This window comes from Aythya marila (assembly GCF_965140915.1).
Source record: "Aythya marila genome assembly, chromosome: 7".
NCBI lineage: Eukaryota > Metazoa > Chordata > Aves > Anseriformes > Anatidae > Aythya > Aythya marila.
Genome location: NC_139048.1, coordinates 14,489,305 through 14,511,265, shown reverse-complemented (window position 1 = coordinate 14,511,265; position 21,961 = coordinate 14,489,305). Strand labels below are relative to the sequence as shown.

Below are 21,961 nucleotides of genomic sequence, written 5' to 3'. Positions count from 1 at the left end.
CCTCCCTGCTTGTTCCTTGGCTGCCTTGAGACCCCAACCCCCTGCCCAGCTCCTGATGATGTGACTCCGACCCTCAGCCTCCCCCAATCCCTCCTCCAGCCCCCCAGAGCATCCCCATCCCGTGTCCCCTCCTGCAGAGCTCGTGCCCCAGCCGTGGATCACCCCCCCCTCCCTTTTCCAGGGACCCCCCCAGCCAAGGCAGCTCCTTGCTGCCCACAGACTGCCCCCAGCTCCCACAGCCAAGTGCCTGGAGGTGCACAGCCACTGCCTGGGCTTCCCCAGCCCTCCCATCCCACTCGGCTCAATAGGGGGGAGCCCACCTCCAACCCAGCCCCGCTGCACCCCACATCCCCCCATCCCAACCTGACCCCCCCCAGTAAATTATTCTGCCTCGGAGAAGCCTGGGTCCTGCTCCCTGTGGCTCTTGGGACCCTGGGAAGCAGGGGACGGGGCAGCCAAGGGTCCTGGCTCGATCCGCAGCTCCAGGAGCTGCAGAGGGCTGGGAGCTTTGGGGTGCGCACAGGGAGGTTGCAGATGCTGGATGGGGCAGCCCCATCCCCGGGCACCCCAGGGCGTGGGTGCCAGCAGAACCCCAGGCTGGCTGCTCGGGGGGCAGCAGGGTGTCCCCGTCCTGCCCCAGCCCTGTTTACCCACCTGCCCCACGCTGGGGCACCAAACCCGGGGTGTGCTCCAGCCCCGCAGCCAGCAAGGCGCAGGGCGCAGGGGCAGGTGGGTTCTGCTCCGGCCAAGGTGGAAAAAAACAGGGGGAGAAAAACTCCACTATTGCTGGGAGGTATTTTCCGCCCGAGGCTGCCGAGCGCGCTGCCGTGGGAATGAACAGCAGCAGCTATGTGAGAGCAGAACGGGGAGGGCGCAAATAAATCCCCCCTCCCGCAGCCCGCGGTTATCTGTAGCCCTCTGTGCTTTGCGTCACCGAGCTCCTCCTGCGGGGCCTTTGGGCACGCATGGACACAGCCTGCGTCCTGCCAAGGGCTGGCTGCAGGAAGATGAGTAACTTCTCCCTGTGCCCCGGCCCGAGCTGGCCCTCCGCACACCAGCATCCCCCCCAGCACCCCCCCAGCGCATTTTGGGCACGCAGAGTTCAGCTTCTCCCCAAATTTCCCCAGGGCAGGGCTCGATAAAGGGGTCCAGGAGCCCAGAGGCTGCCCCGCACCACAGGGTACCCCGAGACCCGCGCCCCCAGAGCATCCCCCCGCCGGTGGGTGTCAGCCCGGGGGTGGGGGCACTGCCAGCCCCGGGGCCCGGCCCCCCCGGGGAGCTGCAGCTGGCTGGCGGGGGGCCCGGCCGCGGCCGTTCCCAGCTGCACAGCAGCCAGGGTCACATTCCTGGGATAGCTGCGAGCTGCGCTGTTGGCGCAGGGAAAGGTCACCCTTGTGCGGGCGGGCGGCTGCCGGGACCACCGCCTGGGCAGGGCACGCAGCTCGCCCCCCGGCACCAGGATCAGGCCCTGGCACAGCCAAGGAGCAGCTCCACGCAGCACCCAGCCCCGGGGAACGGGAGACACGCAGGAGAGAGGAGCCAAGGCTGCGGAGATACCAGGGAATGGGATGGTTTTTGTAGGGGCAAGGCGAGGTCTGGCTGGTGGCAAGAGCTTTATTGGGCATCCCCTATGTACACAGCCGTTACCTGCAGCAGCAGCAGCAGTCACTACGCACAGAGCAGCACCAACTCGGAGGGCTCTCGCCGCAGCCCAGCCCTCACTGACCCTCGGCTACAGCCAAACGGGGAGGGGGACGGGGGCTAAACCTGAAGGCAGCGAGGCCAAGGAGCACGGGAGGGATGAGCAGGGCCTCAGCCGAGCCAGGACCAAGGTCACGGCTCCTGGGAACGCAGGCAGAGCTCCGACTTGATCCCAAAAGCAGTCACCCCACCCCGCACGGTGCTCAGGAAGGGCAGGACAGAGCCCAAGGCTGCTGTGCCCCTGCCAGGAGGTGGAGGTAGGGCCAGGAGGAGGGAGGACGGCTGCTCCATCACTGAGCCAGGCCCTGGGCGAGCTCTCAGCAGGGCGCAGTCAGTGCTGGGGAGCCCCCCTGAGCAAACGGGGCTGGTGGGGGCAGCCGCAGGGACCCGTGGAGCAGCAGGCACCGCCTGGGTCTGCCCCCAGCCCCGTGCTGGCAGGGGGAGCAGCGAGCACAGACGTCCTGCGGCAGGGCGCTGACACCACGCAGGGAAGCGGGCTCCTGGCAGCAAGGGCAGGGGCCCAGGAGCTTGGTGAGCGCTCACTTGGTGAGCACCTGGTTGCACAGCGCGCACACGAACACCGTCTCCCTCTGAGCCTCCGGGGCTGGGAAGGAAGAAAGCAGGTGTCAGGCGCCCCCCTTCCACCACAGCACCCGCTGAGGGCTTGGGATCGCAGCCACGACCTGCTGCAGACCCCTCACTCAGGGAGGGGGCACACGCCGCCCGCCTCCCCCTTCCACTCACCCGTGGCTCCCATCACGGCCTTGGGAACTTTGAAGGAGCAACACCTGGAGCAGAAGCTGTTCCCACAGTTACTGCAGCTCCGCTGGGGAGAGACAGAGGTGGGGCATTAACAGCAGCACCGGGAGCTGCCCAGCAAGCTCCAGGGCCAGGGCACTGCCAGCAGCATCCCCGGCTGGAGGGGAGAGGGGGAGAGAGCCCTGCTAACAGAGAGGCAGCCCGACAACAGCAGGACAAGGTGCCCATGCATGCAAGTATGCTCTAACACCACAGGAGAGCACTGCAGCCACAGGCTCCGGGAGGTTTACAGACTGCAATTTCCTATGCTGTAACCCTGGAGGGATGCAAGCTCCGGAGACTGCCAAATCTGCATCAGGCTAACCCAGGAGAAAAGGGGAGGGAGCCCTGAGTCTGGAGCTCGGGAGGCAGCAGGGAGAGAGCCATCAATACCCATCTGGAGCAGGGATGAGGAAGTGCTGGGCAGTGCTGAGATAGCAACAGCTAAACCAGGGCACGGAGCAGGCGCCTCGCACGGCAGCACGTGCGGGTGAGCCTGGGGCAGCTTCCCAAGGCACAAAGGCTCCCTGGCAGCAGCCGGTATGTGACAACACCCAGCACTTAGCTGAGGTCACCCGCTGCCACGCCGGGACCGAGGGCAGCCGGAGCTGCAGCAGAAGGGCAGAGCCAAGTTGTTCCAGCCGCTGTCAACAGCTCGCTGGGGCAGTGAGGAGAAGCCGAAGACTCACCCTCTTCTTCAGCACGGAGAAGGTGGCTCCGCAGCCCGTGCAGCTCCCTGGGACAGACAGGGCAGGGTCAGGCAGAGCTCTGCTCCCTGGGACCCCCCACGCCTGCTGTAAAGACCCCGCCACCCCTGCTCGTCCCAGGAGGGGCGCAAACACCCCCTGGTGAGGGGGAGGCCGCTGGAGGTGCCAGCACAGCCCCAGCAGGCACCACAGCACACCGTTTCGCATGGCTGTGCACTGGGAGCAGCACAGAGCCCGCGGTGCGGGCCCCCAGCCTCACCAAAATTGTTGCTGGGGTAGCGCTTGCGCAGGCGCTCGGTCAGGCGCGACACCTTGCTGCGGATCACGTCGTTTTTGCTCATGAAGCCGTTGTCCGGGAGGCTGAGGTCGAAGTCTGCTGAGCACTGAGAGCCCTCGTCGTCCTCCTGCGCAGAGCAGGGGGCGGTGGGGGCTGCGGGACAGCCTGCCCCCAGGGACGGGCAGGAAAGCGGGGAGCTCCCCGGCATGGCCACGAGGCACCGCCAAACCAAACCAAACCCAGCGCAGGCAGCCGGGAGCTGACGCCCCCTGCACAGCCCAGCAAGGCACTACTCACCAGGACCAGCAGCTGGTTCTCCTTCCCCGCAGCATGGGACAAAAGGACAGGCAGTACAGGTGGAGCCAGGCTGCAGAGGTGCCCAGCCCCGCTCCTGCCCTCCCCAGCACCGACCCTGCTCCCCCCCAGCAGCCCCAGCCCCTCTCAGCCACCCTATAGGGCCAACCTGCTCCCCGCCAGGCCCAAACCTCGATAGCATCCTTGAACTCTTCATCAGGCTCTGCCTCCTCCGCTTCCTCCACACTGCCAGGGGTAAGGTCCTGCAAGAGATTCAGAGTCCTGCCCACCCCATCCCTGCCCACAGCAGGACCCCCGCCTCCAAGAGCCCCCCAGCAGCCCCATAGGGCGAGTCCCCAGGTGGGGTGAGGCTCTAAACACGCAGTGGGATTGAGCCAAGACCCCAGCAGCGCAGGGCAGCCCCTCGGTAGCTCGGGACGTGCCCTGAGGCCAGGCACACCAAAGCTGCCCGTGGGCAGAGGGACGGAGGCACAGCCAGCCCCGGTGGCCCCGCAGCTCCCACCCCACTCGCCCCAGCCCTGCCGCCCCTCACCTCCGTGCTGGTGGGCGTGGGGGTCCGGTCCGGGGGGGCGGCAGCAGGCAGGGGCTCGGCAGGCTCCGGGGCGCTCTCGAGGGGTTTGGTGCCCAGACACTGCTCGATGGAGGCCTTGAGCTCCTTCATCACTGGTGAGAGGGGACCAGGGCTGGAGCCAGGGGCATTCCCGTCTCCCCAGCCCCTCCGCCCAGCAGCTGTCAGAGCCTCGCAGGAGGGCTGTGAGCACACAGGAGCCTTCCCTGCCGTGCCCTGAGCCCCCCTCTGCCCACACACCCGTCGGGAGCCGCTGGGCTGGGGACAGGCCCCATGCAGAGCCCCACACAGGGGCACTGGGAGAGGAGGAGGGCAGGGAGCCCAGCCTCAGGGGGCCTCTCCCCAGCCCCCCCCACGCAGACAGCCTCCAGGGAGGGCTCTCACCTTGGTAGAACTGGGGGTTGCCCAGGAAGAGGGTGCTGTTGAGGATGGCCATGACCCAGCAGAGCGGCAGCAGGTAGAGGATGCAGACAGAGCCCAGCAGCGCCCCGTAGAACCTGGGGAGGCGCAGCAGGACGCATCGGACGAGGCAGATCAGTGTCCCCTACAGCACAAACCCCCCCTTTCCTCTGCCCACCCTCCCCAAGCACATCAATCACAGCCCCTCGGACCCCCCCCCATCTCCACCCGGGGGTGCCCACCGCGGCCCCACTCACTGGGAAGACACAGCGGGGTTCTCCCAGTGCAGCACCCGGTACGCCGCCTCGCAGCTGCAGCACAGCGCGCTCAGGAAGCCCTCCAGCTGGATCAGGCTGCAACGAGACCCCCGGCTCACGGACCCCCCCCCCCGGACACACACACACAGCCAGGCTGCCGGGCACCCCTATAACCCCCCGGGGGGGGGTGACGCCCGGTGGCAGGGGACATCGTGGGGACACTCACAAGCCCTTGACCTGGGCGAGGGCCTCCTGGCGGGACAGGCGCACGCTGCGCAGCTCCTCCCTGCGCACGCTGTGCCTCCTGCTGCGAGCCAGCTCCCGCTGCGCCGGCCGGGCACGGCACGTCTCCTGCAGGTAGCCCAGCAGGGCGGGCAGCAGCACCAGCACGGCCAGCACCGAGTACCAGGCGGCTGTAGGGCACCCCGTTACGCCCCGTTACGCCCCGTTACGCCCCGTGACACCGGGACCAGCACGGGGAGCACCGGGGAGCACCGGGGACCCCCCCCCGCACCCACCTCGGTCCAAGGTGAGCAGCAGGAGGTTGATGCCGAGGCAGGCCAGCAGGGAGCACAGCGGCCGCTGCCACCTGCGGGGGGGGGGACAAGGCGCGGCCAGGGGCGGGCAGCACCGGCAGGCACCGGCAGCCCCCGGCCCGCCCCGCACCTACCGGAGCAGGCAGCGCACGGCCTGGGCGGCGTCCCGCAGCGGCTCCAGGTACAGCTCCAGCCGCCGGTAGCTGCGCACCAGCCCCAGCAGGTCGAAGGCGGCCGCTTTGCCGGGGGGCGGCTCCGGGGCAGGGGGCTCGGCCCCGCCCGGCACCGCCTCGGCACCGCCGCCGCCGCCCCCCCCCGCTGCCGCCGCCGCCGCCTCCTGCATGGCGGGAGCCTTCCCGGAGCGCGCCCCGCTGCGGAGTGACGTCACGCGCGCGGCGCCAATCGGAGAGCGAGGACGGGGAGGAGGGGGCGGGGCGAAGCGCGGAGTCCCCGCCCCCGTGAGGGCAAGGGGAAGGGCGGAAGTGGCGGCGCGCGGCCACCGCCCCGCTCCCGGTACCCGCCCCGCTCCCGGTGCCCCGCTCCCCGCTCCCCGCTGCCCCCCTCCCGGTGCCCCCCCGCCCCCAGTGAAGGCCCAGACACGCAGGCAGCGCCGACAAAGCCTTTATTGGGGAGCCGAGCCCGGGGGCTGCGGGGGGCACACGGGGGGTACGCGGGGACCGGGCGCGGGGGGCACCGTGCGGGGACCGGCCCGGGCACGGGGCTGCGGGGCCCCCCCCGGCAGCGGAGGAGGCGTCGGGCACGGCCCCGCGGCGCAGGGGGCGCGTCCTCAGCAGGCGGGGGCGCGGCCGTGCTCCCCCGACGCCCCCCGGCTCCGTCGGGGCCGCTCCTGGCCCCGCCGCCGGTGTCCGCCCGGTGGGTCCCGGTGGGTCCCGGTGGGTCCCGGTGGGTCGGGGTCGCCCCCTCCCCGCGGGGCAGAGCCGGAGCCGGGGAGCTGCGCACAAAAGCCCCGTTGGCCCCGGGGGCAGCCGGCTCCAGCCCCGAGGGCAGAGGCATTCAGCCCCCCGCCCTGCCCTGCCCTGCCCTGCCCTGCCCTGCCCTGCCCTGCCCGGGGGGCGGCAGCCGCTGGAGGCTTTGGCGGCGCCGGAGGCTTCGGTGCCCGGCCGCTGAGCGGGGCAGGGCGGAGGCACGGCCGGGGGGAGCTGTGCCAAGCATCCGGAGCGGGCCGCGGGTGTCTGCGGGGCGGGGAGGGGCTGCGCCCCGCGCAGTTGCAGGAAGAAAGCAGACGTGTTCAGGCTGGGCAGGAGGAGGGGCCCGGGCTGGGGAAGCCAAAATCTCAGCCTCCATTAGAGAACAACAACACAAGCGCTGGGCACGGCACGAGGGGCTGCCGGTGGGCTGGGGGGGCTGTGCCCACCCCTGCCCCTCGCTCGGCTCCTCCAGGCCGGGCTCCCTCTCCCCCTGGGGGCAGCGTTGGCACCCACCTGAGCACGGGGCGTCTGCGGGGCCTGGGGCGGGGGAGTTGGGCAGGGCCCCGCGGGGCTCCCAGAAATCAGGGTCCCGCTTGAGGGCATCCCGTTCGGGTCCTTCGACTCGCCTACGTCCGTCCATCATCTTTCTGTCCAGGGGTGCGAAAGGGGCCCGAGCAGCAGGCGGGTGTCCACGCTGTCCCGGCGGGACGCGGGGCAAGCCGTGCTCGGGGGAGGCCTCTGTCTGTCTGTCTGTCTGTCCACCCGTCCGTGCGGGAGTCTCCGGAGGAAGCGCGGTGCAGTCAGCCAGGAGGGGCCAGGCGGCGGGGTCACGGTGTCCTGAAGGGGGGCTGTGGTCCGTCCACGCGCGGGGAGGAGGGGAGCCGAGCGCCGCGGGGTCTCAGATGATGTCGCGTTGGTCCCGGCAGCGCCGTGACAGGCAGTAGAGCCCGGAGAAGAGGTACAGGCAGGCGGTGACGGCCCCGCAGACGGAGGCGCTCAGGTAGGCGCCGTACAGGCACTGCTGGCTGTAGCCCGGCAGGTTGCAGTAGCTCTTGCGCCCGGCCTTGTAGCCCATGATGCCGGTGGCGGCCGCGTAGAGCCCCACGGCCAGCGCCAGGTCGTGCAGCAGGTTGGTGAGCAGCCAGCGGGAGCCCAGCCAGGGCACCAGCGCCCAGCGCCCCAGCAGGCTGAGGCCGAAGAGGGCCAGGGTGAGGAGCCAGACGAGGACGGCGGCGAAGAGGGCGAAGTGGGCCGCCCCCTCGTACTTGTGGGCCGCCACGGTGACCCAGAAGGCGGCGCCCATCACCAGCTGCCCCAGGCGCAGCAGCCCCAGGGGGCTCCGCAGGTAGGCGCGGTGCAGGCTGAGCGAGCCGCGGGCCGGCGGCCCCGGGGGCGGCGGGGCGGCGGGGGGAGCGGTGCGGGCCATGGCGGGGCCCTGCCTCGCTGCGGAGCGGCTCGGGCGGGACTCAGCGCCCCGGCAGCGATTCGGGCCGCCGGCCGCTGCCAAACATCTGGCGCGTAGCGGTCCCCCCGCGCGGGGCCTCTCTCCTCCTCCCCCGCCCCGCCTTCCGACGGCCCACCGGACGCCCGGGGGCCTGCCGCTGCCCGCCGCCGCCGGGCGGGGTTCGGCCGAGCCCCTCCCGGCCCCTCCCGTCCCCTCCCCTCCGGGCACGGCCCGTTCCCTCCCTCCGGCCCCCCCGGGCCCGTCCCCTCCGTGCCCGTCAAGCTTCCTCCCTCCGGGCCCGTCCTATCCCCTCCCCGCCCCTCCAGCCCCGTCCCGTCCCGTCCCCTCCGGTCCCCTCCCTCCCGTCCCATCCCGTCTCATCACGCCCCCTCCCTCCTGTCCCCTCCGGTCCCGTCCCATCCCAACCCATCCCGTCCCGTCCCGTCCTGTCCCTCCCGTCCCGTCCCCTCCACCCGGCCCCGTCCCATCCCCTCCAGCCCCGTCCCGTCCCGTCCCGTCCCCCCGGTCCCGGCGCGGGGCCGCGGGGCGCTGGCGGGACCCCGCGCGCCGGGGTCCCCCCGGTGACGTCACGCGGGATTCCCCCTCGGAGTGACGCGGGCGGGCACCGCCCAGGGGCGTGGCCGCGCCCCCCGGGGGCTCCCCGCCTCCCTCGCCTCGCTGACGTCACGGGCGCCACGTAGCCCACCCCTCCGGGAGGCGGTGCGGCCACGCCCCCTCCGGGCGCCGATTGGTCGGGGCGGCGAGCGGCGGCCGCGGATTGGCGGAGCGGCGCGGGGCGGGGCGGGGCCCGGCGGGTGAATGGAAGGGGCGCGCGGCGCGGACCCCGCGGCGGGGAGCGGAGCGCAGCGGGACCGGGCGCGGCGGCGGCGGCGGCGGGGCGGGGGCACGGGGCAGGGGCGGCCGCCGCCAGGTCTGGGCGCGGGGCCGGCGGGCACGGGGCGGCGGGGGGAAAGTGGGGCACGGCGGGGCGGGACGGGGCGGGGCGGCGGGCACCGGGCACCGCTCCGAGCCGGGCCCTCCGCGGCCCCGCACGGTACCGGGGGGGGGCCGGTGCCCGGTGCCCGGTAGTGCTGGGCGGGCCGCGATCCGCGCCGCCTGCCGGTGGCGGGCCGGGGCCTGCCCTCGCCTCACGCCGCCTCTCTCCGGTGCCCGCAGCGGCCGGGGCCATGGGCACGCCGGCCTCGGTGGTGAGCGATCCCCCGGGCCCGGCGGCGCCCGCAGCCCGCGGCCGCAAGCGGGCCTCGGGCAACATCTTCCAGGGCGTGGGGCTGCCCCAGCTGCGGAGCCTGTTCCGGAGCGGCGGCGCCGAGCGGCCCGAGGAGCGCGCCCGCCTGGTGTGGCGGTACGGCGGCCAGCGGCGGATGGCGCGGGCCCTGCGGCGGCTCCGGCGGCGGCGGCGAGCGGCCGAGCACGGGCTCGGGACGGCGGCGCTGCGGCGCTTCGGCCGCCTGCGGTAGGTGCGGGATGGGCCGGGCCGGCGGGGGGGACCGGGGCCGGGCCGAGCAGCCCTCACCCGCCGCTTCCCCGCAGGATCACCGAGAAGGAGCCGGAGCCCGGCGGCGGCGGGGCTGAGGCGGCCCCGGGATCCCCGCAGCAGCAGCGCTGAGCGGCCGGGCGGCACGGGAACCGGCCCCGGGGGGCTGCGGGACGGCGGCGCTGGCCAGGCTCGCCCCGGACGCTGAGTGCAGGGGACACGAGGGCAATAAAAGGGGGCGGAGGCGGCTGCGACCTGGATCCTGGATCCCGGCTGCTGCGCTGGACTCAGCTCCACGGGACGCCCCCCAGCCGCTGAGACAAGGAGGAGGCCAGGCGAACGGCAGCTCTGTTATTCAGCCGGTTGCATGGTTTAAATACATTACATACATTTCTACAGTGCATTAGAACAATACAGGTGGGGGCGGTCGGAGACGCAGCCAGGCCTGGCTGGGGAGCTGGGGTCTGGCTTCCGCTCCCCTGTGCTCGCAGCATCCTCAGCACAGCCGGGGCCGAGCCCCCTCCGCTCACAGGAGACAGGTGAGCTGCCTTCCCCTCCCAGCCCCCCCAGCAGAGCCCCAGCCAGCCTTCGTCTCCCTCCCACCCCCCCGAGGATGGGCAAACAGGGCAGCGAGACCCACCCCCAGCTCTCCTCAGCGACAGGGAAAGCCACAGCTCAAGGCAAGCAGACGCAGGCAGCAGCCCCGGTACCGTTTTATACAACACAGCTCAGCAGCTTCTGGGGAGAGGGGATGCTCGCCGCCTCGCCCACCCACATCAGGCCCACCAGATTGTCAGCACAGGGACAGCCAGGAGCCTGCACTGGTCCCCGTGTGCTCCCAGTACCCTAATTCCTGTGTGGCTCCCACCCCATAGCAGGAAGAGCCCCTCCAGCTGTCCCCAGCAGCCCCCCCATCCCTCTAGGGGGTCACTAGGTACAGCAAGGCTGGAGCCGTGCTGGCTGGCCCGAAACTGGCTGCACAGCAGCCAGGGCGTTGTGCTGGGAGCAGGGGCAAAAGCCAAGCAACAACAGCTGTGGGGACCTGGTGGGATGGATGGATTGGGGTGAGGGCGAGGCTGCTGCACCCCTACTTGGGTTGGGCTAGGCTCCAGCACCCCCCAGAGCCGCCTGCTCTTCAGCAGGACGAGCCAGCACCTCTTTCCACTTAGTGTCAGACCGTACCCAAGCCTGCCCCGGGGAGCAGGCAAGAGCAGGATCCTCCTTACATCCCCTCCTCGAGCCCCCAGCCAGAGAACAGCCGTTCATGATGGTCCCCGCTGCACCGACAGGCAGCGGGAACTCCCCCTGAGGAAAGCAGCTTGCATGGGGTTGGGGCAGAAGAGAGAAAGTGAGGAGGAGAAAAAAGAGCACGCCTTTGAGGAAGGGGAGGGCAGTACAACCCACTCCAGGCCTTCCCAGCCCCGGAGCCAGCGGCAGGCACAGCGGGGAAGAGGAAGGCCGGCAGCTGGTGCAAAGGGCTGGACGGATCCCGGCCTGAGCAGGCGTGCTGAGAACCGCATGCAGGCCAGGGAAAGGAGGCACGGGCAGGATCCCAGGCACGCTGCAGCTCGCAGCCACCTCCCGCACCTCCCCCTGAGCTCCTCCCCAGGCAGGGCTGTACGCACACCACGCAGCTCCAAGGGAGCCGGAGAGGGACCATGCCCAACCCGCCCGGCTCCTCCGCTCCAGCTGCGGGTTCCTCCAGCCACAGCTGCTCGCTCGACCCAGAACATCAAATCCCAGCCACAGGAGCGGCCCAGCTCCTCTCGCAGTGCCAGTCCGAGGCAGCTGAGCCCTGCCCGCGGCTCCCACGGCTACCACCACGAGAAGAAAGGCTTCCTGCTCTGGAAGCTCTGCGTGTAGGACTCGCTGGAGGCGCGCTGGTGGGAACGCGCCGTTTCCACAATCACGGGTGGCATCTGCACCAGGTGCAGGGGGCTCTTCCCGTCCTTCAGCGCCTGAGTCAGGTTCAGGATCTGCACAGCACAACGGAGCAAAGCCTGAGCTGCCCCACCAGGGAACAGAGCTGGCGCTCCAGCACCCCCAGACAGACAGATGGGGTGAGGCTCTGGAGCCTCACCGATTTGCCTTACCTGGCCTCTCATGACAGCAATCTGCTTGTGAAACTGCCCCCTGTCAAAGCCAGGGTCCTTCTGCAAGAGAGAGAGCCAAGAACATGGTAGTATCCACCCGCTGTCCCACACTACCCAAGAGATGACTATTTCCCAAGCAAGCTTCTCCCCTCTTGTCCCATAGGTTTCCTGCTTCTCCCCAAAACTTTATCTTCAGCTCCTGGCACTGGGATAACCCTGCTATGCTTTGGCCCAGAAATGGTGTGAGGAGCTCAAACACCTTTCTGTCCACCACTGTCTTGACAGAGAACCCCCAGCACCACCCCTGCTTCTCTTCCTCCCAAGCCACCCTCAGCCCCTCCCCAGCTCACCTTGAAGAGCTCATACAGATCTTCCTCCAGGTCTTTGACAAAGTTGGGATCTGAGATCTTGGGGAGAATCAGGTCCTTGATCTCCTGCGAAAAAGGGATTTTGGCCTGGGGCAACCATGCCCAGTAGAAGGGATCTGTGGGAGGAAGCACAAGACATCAGGGTCAGGGAAGGTGCAAGGTGACCTCGGGTACAGAACCACCTGCATCTGGGACATGAGGTCCGGCACCCTCTTCCTACAGCCCCCCCGAGGCAGGGGGGTCTGTGGCCCCGGAAGGGTTGCAGAGGGGCAGCCCAGCCACTGCCTCTTCCAGCCCCTGAGGAAGATGCCCCCAGGACAGACGGTGATTGCTGTACGGCTGGGCAGGGTGCCCCAGCACAGCCTGAGGGACTCACATGCTCTCCAGGAGTCCGGGTGCTTCAGAGGAAAGGCCAAGCCATTGTCTATAGCAGCCAGCTTGATGATGGGCTCCTTCACCACCACCCAGTCGCTGTCCTGGAAAGCAGCAGAGCACCAGTTTCAGGGCAGGCCGCCCAGCAGGAGTGGCCCATCTCCCACTGCCTGTGGCACCGCTGCCAGGGGCTTTGCCCTGCCTACCAGGGGCTCAGCAGTATCAGCAGTAACACAGCCCCTCGCCCACCAGGGAGCGGCGTGGACAAATGCTGGGGCACCTCTGGGCTGGGTGAAAACAAAGCTACCCCCCCAGGCCTCCCGCAGAGGATACACAAGTCCAACAACACACAGCACGACCAGTTTCCCCCACGGAGCCCAGGTGCCTCCTCCAAGTCCCGCCAGGCCACAGCCCGCTGCCGCAGAGAGCAACAAGCAGCCAAGATCAGGCCCCGGCACGCCTGGAATCCCAAACCAGCAGGGAAATCCCCTCCCCGTCTGCCAGCTGGGGGAGCAGGCAGCCCCACAGACCCCTGCCCAGGAGGAGCTGCTCACCCGCACGCCCGCGCTGTCCAGGGGACAGTCGTACTTGATGAGCCAGTTGTCGTTGCCCCGGTCTGCAGGGAGAGAAAAACAGCTGTGGGGGCCTGCCCCTGCCAGATAACTCCTCCTCTCACCCCGAGGCAAGGCAGGTTTATGCAGACTTCAAGGCCCAGCCTCTGCCCCAGAGTCCTTGAGCTTGCAGCAGGCCTGGGAAGCCACATCAACCCCCACACAACCTGCCCTGGATACTAGAGAGCCACTGAGCCCCAGCTCTCAAGGGAAAGAGAGGGAGAGCTCAGCTTGTGAGCCCTGGAGTGCGCCTCAAACCCATTCCAGCCTGGAACAGGCTTGGATACAGGTAGGATACAGCAGCACTGCCAGGTGCTGGGTGTCCCCAGATCCTTGCAGCTGGCAAACATTCACCCCAGCACCTGGGCAGGTCCCAGCTGGCTCCAGACCTCCTGGAACAGGACGGCCACGGTGGTGCGTAGCCACAGAAGCCGCACTCCATCCAGAGGCAAAGCCATCCGGCAGCAGGCAGGCAGTGCTGCCAGGAGCTCTGGGCACCAGGAGGAGATGCCGAGCCCCTGCCTGGGCTTGTGCAGGCAGGAGCAGGCGGCTGGCCCTACCCGTGTTCCTGATGATGTAGTCCAGCACCACCAGCCGCTCGAACTGCAGCAGCAGCTGCCGGTTGGTGTTCTCGGGGAGCGGCTCGGCCTCAAAGCGTCGCAGCCAGTAGTCGGCGTCCTTGTAGCCTTCCACGAAGAGCTGGAAGGAGCCCACCTGAGGCGAGGAGAGGCCGCGTTACGGAGGGGTGTGGAGGCTGGGGGGGCGGCCACAGGCGCGTGCAGGACCCGGGAGCCCTACCTTGGGCGGCAGCCCGATGCGGTTGAAGCGCTGCCCCACTTTGGGCACCTTCTCCAGGGCCAGCCTCTTTCCTCGGGACTTCACCCTGTCGATGGCACTGTAGTTAAAGGTCTCGCTGGCCAGATACACCACCTGGGGGGACAGGAGCACAGGGGTCAGCAGGGACAGCTGGCAATTGTCACAGGCTCGTTGACGAAACAGGACGCAGCGTTTTGCAGGCTCTGCCCCGCACGAGGCTCCCCGTGGCTTGAGCAGGAGCAGCCCTGGTCCAGAGCTCAGCAGGGCCACGCGACAGGGCACAAGCAGAGCTGGGCAGCCAGGTGAAAGCCTCCCCAGGACGAGGTGCCAGCAGCCATCCCCTCACCTTCGTGCGAGGAACGATGTTGAGCTCCAGCTTCTGGTCCACCAGGCTGGCGCCCGCCTCCGACAGGTAGCCCTGGTTCAGGACGAGGCAGTCTCTCCCGAAGCAGCACGGGCAGCACAGCTTCTGCAGCCACTTGGTCCACTTGGGGTTCAGCTGCCCATACGGCTCCTCGTTCTTGGGCTTGAAGACGCCAATGATTTTCTGTGAGCAGAAAAGAGCTGACGCTCAGGGCTTGGCAGGGCCAGGGCACTCGCCCCGAGCCAGCGTGCAGCAGGGCCAGGCTGTGCCCTAACAGCACAGCTCAGCCAAGCCCACGCTCCCGCAGCGCCCGGCCCTGCCGTGCCCTTCCCGTCACCACCCCCACGGCCAGGAGATTCCTCCCGGGGTGGGAGAGAGCCTGGGGACTGCTGCAGCCCCCAATAAAAGACACCTCCCCTGAGAGCAACTGGGGACAAAACACCCCAGAGTGCTGTGGGCAGTGCACAAAGACTTTCCAACCCTCTCACCCCACTCCTTGTCCCACAGGAGAGCGCTGATGATGCTGTCCCCTGGTAAACATTCCACCATCCAAAGGTCACTGGGATGGGGCCAGGGGGGAACTGCTGCTCCCTGCCTCCACACAGGGGTACAGAGGGGGATAGGGCTCCCTGGCTCCACAACCCATTGAATGGGGTCGATCCCAAACTGACTGGAGAAAATGGGGCTAGAATAGAAAGCAAGCTGGAGGACCTTAGCAAAAAACAAAGTTTTGTAATGCAGGACCCAACAGAGAGGCTTGCTCTGTATGTAAGAGGTCACAGGAGGTCCCAAACAGGTACCCCCACTGCTGCAAGGGGCTCAGAGGCCCCATGCTAGGCACCGTGCTGTCACCAAGCCAGCTTTGCCAAGCCACACAGCTGAGACGAGGGCTCAGGGCAGAAGCGAGGCCACCTGCCCCTGGGCCGGGCACCCCAGGGGTCTGCACAGCAGCCCGGGCTCACAGCCCCCTCGGGATGACTCAGCAGCACAGGAGCAGCTCTCCACCCCAAGGGCGGCCAGCCCCGGACACAGTGGGTGGCACTTCCCCTAGCCCAGCTCCTGCCACAGCATGGAAGCGTGACACGTGTGTCCCAACACCCCGGTGGGGCAATCCCACTGTGTCAGGGCCAGAGGCCAGCCCAGGGGAGGTGGGAGCTAGACTGTGTGTCCTGGGAGGGAGGCCTGAGGGAAGGGAGCAGGTCAGCTGTCCCACGGTCACACAGAGAACCCCTTCTGAGCTGGCAGAGCCCGAGGGGACAGACAACCAGTCCCCTTATCAGCCCCACAGAGTCTGCCAACGTGTCCTTGGGTTTGAGCCTGCCGGGAGCTCTGGCAGTATGGAGCACGGCGCAGTGCAGAGGGGTACAGTGGAGCGATGCCAGTCCTGGAGCAGGGAGTGGAGCCTGAGAGCACAGCGCCTGGGGAGCAGCGCTGGCAGCAGCTCGCTCTGAGAACCACACAGCACAGACAGGGCACAGGGAGCAGGGCCAGCACGAAGGCACGGCCCCTGCGGCTGGGGGAGGCAGATAAAGGCACAGCTCAGGTCCCTGGCTGCCCCCAGGGAGGGGAGCACAAGGGAAGGGGTTTCCCTGGGTGCCCTCACCGTGCTCCCTGCCAGGCAGCAGGGAGATTTGGGTGACCCTGTGCAGCGAGCCCCAGCGACCAGCCCCACACCCTGCCCGCTCTGGCAGGGCACCCGGGGACCTGCTGGGCGGCACGGCCAGGGCAGCACGGACCGCGGCTCCTCACACACGTCCCCCAGCAGCCCCCCGAGCTCCGGCCTCGCAGCCAGGCCTCCGGGGGGCCGATAAACGGGGCCGTGAGGGGCAGATCCCGGTGCTGCAGATCCCGGGGAGCAGCGGGGAGGAGCCGGGCGGGTCACAAGACGACGGGCCCCGTGCCTATCCCGTGCCCGCGGGCCCGGCCGGCTGCCCCCGCTCCCTCTGCTCCCCCCCGCTCCCCGCTCACCCCCTGCGGGTCCTTGACGAAGTAGCTGCCGCTGGAGCCCTGCGAGATGCGCTGCGGGTAGATGCCGCGCTCGCTGGCCAGCTCCGCCCGCCGCACCACCTCGGCGAACTCGGGGTCCTCGGGGAACTCGTTCCGCTCCCGCTGCGCCGCCAGCGCCGCCTGGGCCTGGGCCTGCGCCGCCTGGGCCTGCGCCTGGGCCTGGGCCTGCGCCGCCGCCGCCGCCGCCGCCGGGCCCCGGGCGCCGCGCTCCAGCAGCGGCTGCCGCTCGCGGTCGCGGCCTCCGGGGGAAGCGGGCGGGGAGGGCGGCGGCGGCGGCGGCGGCGGCGGGGCGCGCACGGCCCCTCCCGGGAGGCCGTAGTCGGGGCCCTGCGCCCGCTGCGGGGACACGAGCGGGCTGGTCTCGTCCATCCCGGCCCGGCAGCCGCCGCAGCGCTTCCGGCCCGTCACGGCGCCATGGCGTCACCGCCCCGCCCCGCTCCAAGATGGCGGCGGCCGGCCCCCAGCCGCGCAAGGGGAGGCCAATGAGAGGCCGCGTTGCTAGGCGTTGCCATGGGGACGGCCAATGGGGAGCGCGGATGGACGCGGGGCGGCGGGGCGCCGCCCGACGGGGCGGTGGGGAGGTGGGGAGGTGGAGGGGGGGGGTGGGCGCGCCGCCGCCCCTCGGCGGGACCCCGGTGGGGCGCGGAGCGGAGCGGGAGGAGGAGGCGGCCATGACGCTCACCAAGGGATCCTTCACGTACTGCAGCGGGGAGGAGTACCGCGGAGAGTGGAAGGAAGGTGGGGCCGGGCGGGTGGGGCGGGTGGGGTGGGGCGGGGTGGGGCTGGACGGGACGGGACCGGACGGGGCTGGGTGGGGTGGGACGGGATGGGACGGGATGGGATGGGATGGGATGGCATGGGTGGGACAGGACAAGATGGGATGGGGTTGGACAGGACGGGATGGACAGGACAGCATGGATGGGACGGGGCTGGACGGGACGGGTGGGATGGAACAGGGTTGGACGGGGGATACGGGACGGGACAGGAGGGGATGGGATGGGATGGACAGGATGGGACAGGTGGGACAGGGCTGGACAGGGCTGGGTGGGGTGGGGTGGGATGGGATGGGGTGGGATGGGGCTGGACGTGACGGGACTGGAGGGGACAGGATGGGGCGGACGGGACGGGACAGGACAGGGTTGAACGGAGGATACAGGATGGGATGGGATGGATAGGATGGGATGGGATGGGATGGGATGGGATGGGATGGGACAGGACAGGTGGAACAGAGCTGGACAGGGCTGGACGGGATGGGATGGGATGGGATGGAATGGGATGGGATGGGATGGGTGGGACAGGACAAGATGGGGTGGGGTTAGACAGGATGGGATGGACAGGACAGGATGGATGGGATGGAGCTGAACGGGATGGGTGGGATGGGACAGGACGGGACGGGATGGACAGGTCAGGACAGGATGGGACAGGATGAGATGGGGCGGCCGGTGCTGAGCCCGCAGGTGCGGGGGTGGCTGCTCCCCACCGTGCCAGGCCGGTCCCGGCTCTGCTCTGCCTCTCACCGCCTGTCCCTGTTTCTGTCACTGCCCAGGACGCCGGCACGGCACGGGCCAGCTGACGTTTGCCGACGGCAGCGCCTACGTGGGGCACTTTGAGAACGGGCTGTTCCACGGCTGTGGCGTGCTCAGCTTCGCCGACGGCTCCAGGTGAGCTCAGCACCCCGCAGGGCCCGCCCTGCCCTGCCCCGGCTGTGTGCGCCCCCCAACACCCAGCCCCGTGCCCCCCGTGCAGGTACGAGGGGGAGTTCGTGCAGGGCAAGTTCTGCGGCGTTGGCGTCTTCACCCGCTACGACAACATGACCTTCGAGGGCGAGTTCAAAGGCGGGCGCGTGGACGGTTTTGGTGAGTGCCCGGCACCCCAGGGGGGTCCTGCTGCTGCGGGATGTGCAGCCGGGGCCTCGTGCCCACCCCGGCTCAGCACATCCCGCTCGCCCCTGCCCTGCTGTGCTGCCCTCCCGGTGTGTCCCACCCTGTCTGCCCAGGCCTGGCCCCCGTGTGCGCTGTTCCCGACCCCGTGACTCCCGTCCCTTCCCTCCCCAGGGCTCCTGACGTTCCCCGACGGCTCTCACGGGGTGCCCCGCAACGAGGGCTTCTTCGAGAACAACAAGCTGCTGCGGCGGGAGAAGTGCCAGGCGGTGATCCAGAGGGCGCAGAGCGCCTCCAAGTCTGCCCACAACCTCACGGCGTGACGGTGCCCTGGCCCCGCGGGGCGGCAGGACCACGGCACTGCCGGCCACCCCCTCGGCAGGGCCAGGGGTCCCCCTGCCACGCCGGGCAGGCCCCCGTGCCAAAACCCTGCTGGTGGGAGGACGGACCCCGCTGCCCCCCACCCAAGTGCCCCAGGGCGGCTCTGAGGCCGCCGTGGTGCCTTCTCCCTCTGCCCGCTGCCCTGGCTCTCCCCACAGCCCCCGCTCTGCCCCCAGCTCCACAAGAGCAGCCGCCAGCGGGGCTGGGGGTGGCATGGTCGGGGCTGCCACCGTGCCACGGGGAGCAGGGCGGGTGGCTAGGGGCCGGGGCTGGCTCCTGGCCCCATTGCCTAGGGTGCCTATGGGGCCTGTGCCCTCGGCGCTGGGTGACACGGTGCCCCCGAGGGGCTCAGCCTGCCCAGTGCCTGGGGGACATCCCCGCCAAAGGGGAGCTGGGTGAGGACGGCGGCGATGGCAAGCGAGAAGCTGGGCAAGGGGCGAGGGCAGGGCTGCAGGGGGGGTCTGGGCTGGGTGGGCAGGGATAGGGGCACGGCAGGGGTGCAGGCAGGGTGCGCACAGCTCCTCATCTGTCCCCACGGGTGCCTGCCTTCACCCCTGGCACGCTCGGGCTCGCAGGGCCATGGGGTCCTGGCATCCCTCCCTGCCCGGCCGAGCCCCCCCTGCCGCTCTGTGCCCCCACCAGCCCCGTGCCTTGCTGCGCCCCTGCCTTGTGCTGCCGCCTGCACGGGCCTCAGCGGAGTAAACCACGTTGCCAAACGCCCGGGCTGTGTGCTGGTTGCTGGGGGCAGGAGGGAGGCTGCTTGCACGGGCACAAACGCAGACACGGAGGGAGGTGGCAGGTTTATTCGCGGCGCTTTGGAGGGTGGCAGGGCCAGCGTGGGCTTCCACACCTCGGGGCCACCCAGCCCACATGGGGACAGCAAGGAGCTGGGGGGTGCAGGCCCTGCTCCCTGCAGCTGGAGCCCAGGGGGGGTTCTCCTGGGGGCTGGCGGGGCTGGGGGCACACCCAGGGGACACGAGGGTGGCCACAGGGTGCTGAGCTTTCTCTCCACCAGCCCTGTCCAGCAGGAAGGAGTGAGATGGCTCTCTGCTGGCCACGATCCCGGTGTCCCCGCCACGTCCCCAGCTCCCGGTGGTCCCTGGCTGCCCGGTTCAGGAAGGGGCAGGGGGAGGCGGCGCTGCGGGGCCGGGTGCTGGGTGCTCACAACCAGCCGGTGCTGCTGAAGGCAACCCTCAGCTCCTCCACCTGGGCTGGGCTCAGCGGGGCCAGGGGCGCTCGGCAGGGCCCCCCGTAGTACCCGAACCACTCCATGGCCTGCTTCAGCCCCGGGATCCCGAACCGGCGGGTGACCTGCAGGGAGGGGGGCGCAGCAATGCACCCGGGATGGGTCCCCGCTCACCTAGCATCCCTGCAGGACAGCAGGAGCCATCCCACGGTGGGACGAGGCCCCCGGGAAGGCGCGGCGATTCCCTCCGTCACCGCCTATAAATACCCTGCAGGTCTCACGCCGGGGCTGGGCGGGTGCCCGGTGCCAGGGCACGCGCTGTTCCTGGCACGCGAGGGCTGGCATTTCCCACCCTGGGCTTGGCAACCCAGCCAGGCGCTGCGCTGCCCACCCAGGCTGCCCCACACCCCCAGGGACCCTCATCCTCACCCCCCCAGCCCTGTAGGACCCCTCACCCCCACCCCGCAGCCGTGCCGGGGGGTGCTGCCCGCTCACCGCCGCGTTGGGCTCGATGAGCCGGTGCTGCAGCTCGCGGGCCTCCTGCCAGCAGCCCTGGCGGCACAGGCTCTCCAGCTGGCACAGCGGGGCCCCCAGGACGTTGGCGAGGGCGCAGACCCCCCCCGAGGCACCTGGGGACGTGGGGGCAGGTTGGCAGCGAGCTCCTGGGCGTCGCTGCCCCTCGCCTCGCTGCGGTGCCCCCAGGTGAGCAGCAGCACCTACCCACGGCGTAGCTCGCCAGCAGGAAGCCGGCTGATCCTGCCAGCACCTGGAAATCCTCCTGCCGCGTCTTGTGGACGATCAGACCCAGGCGGGTGATCTGGGGAGGAGAGGTGTCCCTGGGGGCGCGCATCACCCCGTCCCCACCGTGGGGTCCTGGGGGTGGCTCGGGGACGGGTTTGGGGCCAGCCTTGGCTCCCCCTGCCTCACTCACGTCCCCGCCGCTGTCCTTGATGCCGATGACATTGGGGTGCTGCGCCAGGGTGAGGACAGCCTCCAGCGGCAGCTCCAGCCCAGTGTTGGCAGGGACGCTGTAGAGCACCACGGGGATGGGGGACGCCTCGGCCACCTGCGAGCAGCCAGGCGGAGCTGCGAGCGGGACGGGGACACTGGGGGGGGACCTGTCCCCAACCCCGCTGCCCCGGGCAGAGCCACGGGTGGGCAGCGGGCACGGCTCACCTCGGTGTAGTGCCGCACCAGGGCGGCGCTGCTCATGGCCCCCCGGTAGTAGCAGGGCGTCACCACCAGCGCCGCGTCAGCCCCAGCCTCTGCCATGCTGACCGTCAGCTCGACGGTGGCCTGGGTGGCTGGGGAGGCGGCGGAGGGGTGAGGGACGCCCCGTGGGGATGTCCCCCCTGTGCTCCCGGTGCTCCCCACACTCACATTCGCAGCCGGAGCCCGCCAGCAGCAGGCGGTCGCGGGGCAGCGCGCGGCGCACACAGCTCAGCACCTCCAGCCGCTCATGGGGGGCCAGGTACGGGTACTCCCCGGTGGAGCCCAGCACCACCAGCCCTAAAATACGAGGCAGGTACCCGAGGGGCTGCCCGCCGCCCCGCAAAGCCCGGCTGGGGGCTGCGCACAGAGCACCGGGGGCAGCGCTCACCTCGGAAGGGGATGCTGGCGTAGCGCCGCAGGTTGGCCTCCAGCTGGGCATAGTCCACCTCCTGCAGGGCCGAGAAGGGGGTGGCGAGGGGTGGGAAGATGCCCCCGAGGTCGAGGGTGGGCTCCGGGCCGGGAGGGGTGCTGAGCCCCCGCTGCTGCCCGGGGGCTGCCCGGCACAGAGCCGCCAGGGCTGGTCGGAGGGGTGAGGCGAGGCGGGTGCTGAGCGCCATGGTGCCGGGTGCTGCGGCCAGCCCGTGCCAGCCACCCCTCCGAGGGGCTGTTAATGTTTGACGGGGCACGTGAGGGAGCTGCGGCCCCGCTGGGCAGGCAGGCAGACGGGGCTGGGAGCGGGCGAGCTCTCCCCTCCTGCAGGAGGAGCCTGCGGAAGGAGCTCAGCACCCCTCCGGGTGGGCTCCAGCTGCACCCACTGCGCTTTCCCTCATTTTTCCCAGCTAAGGAGGCTGGAGCTGGGCTGCAGCACCCGCCGGGAAGGGAGCAAGCACTGCAGGGAGGCCCGGGGTGTGAGCAGCGTTTGCCTGCTCTGGGTGTTGTTGTAGGGTCTCCTGTAAACACGGGCGAGTGGGAACGTCTGTGGGGAGCGAGCAAGGGGCACGGTGCCCAGCACAAGCGGCACAACTCGTAAGGGGGCTGCTGTGTCCCTCCTTGCATGGCTCTGGTGATGCAGAGCAGTGCTGCTGCTCCCCAGCACCACGTGTTTTGGGGACGCACCGAGGGGCTGGCGCTGCCCCTGCTGTCTGAGCAGCCCTCGCTGGAGTTTTCCCCCAGCAGTGTGCCCAGGCGGGGCTGTGAAGCACCACAAACAGCACCTGGGCATCCTGCAGCCACGAGTCCTGCCAC

General features: G+C 70.0%; 6 protein-coding genes across 7 annotated transcripts; 2 read left to right on the top strand and 4 right to left on the bottom strand.

Moving 5' to 3' along the window:
* Window positions 1-1,583: 1,583 nt before the first annotated feature.
* On the bottom strand, window positions 1,584-5,917 carry ZFYVE27 (zinc finger FYVE-type containing 27). Its single transcript, XM_082765197.1, has 11 exons — window positions 5,693-5,917; window positions 5,541-5,611; window positions 5,249-5,435; window positions 5,023-5,118; window positions 4,751-4,863; window positions 4,331-4,461; window positions 3,969-4,040; window positions 3,466-3,610; window positions 3,189-3,235; window positions 2,446-2,527; window positions 1,584-2,305 (listed from the first exon to the last, which is right to left on the bottom strand). Exons 1-11 carry the CDS (start codon window positions 5,899-5,901, stop codon window positions 2,241-2,243), a joined length of 1,218 nt encoding a protein of 405 aa, XP_082621323.1. The 5' UTR covers window positions 5,902-5,917; the 3' UTR covers window positions 1,584-2,240.
* A 246-nt stretch (window positions 5,918-6,163) lies between these two features.
* On the bottom strand, window positions 6,164-8,083 carry MARVELD1 (MARVEL domain containing 1). Its single transcript, XM_082765198.1, has one exon. The coding sequence runs from the start codon at window positions 7,911-7,913 to the stop codon at window positions 7,386-7,388; it is 528 nt and encodes a 175-aa protein (XP_082621324.1). The 5' UTR covers window positions 7,914-8,083; the 3' UTR covers window positions 6,164-7,385.
* AVPI1 (arginine vasopressin induced 1) lies at window positions 7,721-10,000 on the top strand. Of its 2 annotated transcripts, none has more exons than XM_082765199.1 (3): window positions 7,721-7,832; window positions 9,108-9,405; window positions 9,483-9,999. In XM_082765199.1, the coding sequence occupies exons 2-3, from the start codon at window positions 9,119-9,121 to the stop codon at window positions 9,556-9,558; spliced, it is 363 nt and encodes a 120-aa protein (XP_082621325.1). In that variant the 5' UTR covers window positions 7,721-7,832; window positions 9,108-9,118; the 3' UTR covers window positions 9,559-9,999. The 2 variants fall into 2 exon arrangements, with proteins under 2 accessions (XP_082621325.1, XP_082621326.1); XM_082765200.1 differs by lacking the exon at window positions 7,721-7,832 and adding an exon at window positions 8,843-8,862 and having other exon boundaries at window positions 9,483-10,000.
* Window positions 10,001-10,060: 60 nt separating this feature from the next.
* PI4K2A (phosphatidylinositol 4-kinase type 2 alpha) lies at window positions 10,061-16,474 on the bottom strand. Its single transcript, XM_082765196.1, has 9 exons — window positions 16,019-16,474; window positions 14,033-14,233; window positions 13,669-13,800; window positions 13,431-13,584; window positions 12,814-12,875; window positions 12,264-12,363; window positions 11,870-12,003; window positions 11,520-11,579; window positions 10,061-11,402 (listed from the first exon to the last, which is right to left on the bottom strand). The coding sequence occupies exons 1-9, from the start codon at window positions 16,424-16,426 to the stop codon at window positions 11,241-11,243; spliced, it is 1,413 nt and encodes a 470-aa protein (XP_082621322.1). The 5' UTR covers window positions 16,427-16,474; the 3' UTR covers window positions 10,061-11,240.
* A 186-nt stretch (window positions 16,475-16,660) lies between these two features.
* MORN4 (MORN repeat containing 4) lies at window positions 16,661-19,013 on the top strand. The gene is made up of 4 exons (XM_082764160.1): window positions 16,661-16,795; window positions 17,604-17,718; window positions 17,804-17,913; window positions 18,112-19,013. The coding sequence occupies exons 1-4, from the start codon at window positions 16,729-16,731 to the stop codon at window positions 18,258-18,260; spliced, it is 441 nt and encodes a 146-aa protein (XP_082620286.1). The 5' UTR covers window positions 16,661-16,728; the 3' UTR covers window positions 18,261-19,013.
* A 102-nt stretch (window positions 19,014-19,115) lies between these two features.
* On the bottom strand, window positions 19,116-21,348 carry HOGA1 (4-hydroxy-2-oxoglutarate aldolase 1). The gene is made up of 7 exons (XM_082764159.1): window positions 21,105-21,348; window positions 20,885-21,013; window positions 20,681-20,808; window positions 20,436-20,570; window positions 20,225-20,321; window positions 20,000-20,133; window positions 19,116-19,629 (listed from the first exon to the last, which is right to left on the bottom strand). The coding sequence occupies exons 1-7, from the start codon at window positions 21,331-21,333 to the stop codon at window positions 19,480-19,482; spliced, it is 1,002 nt and encodes a 333-aa protein (XP_082620285.1). The 5' UTR covers window positions 21,334-21,348; the 3' UTR covers window positions 19,116-19,479.
* Between the last annotated feature and the right edge of the window lie 613 nt (window positions 21,349-21,961).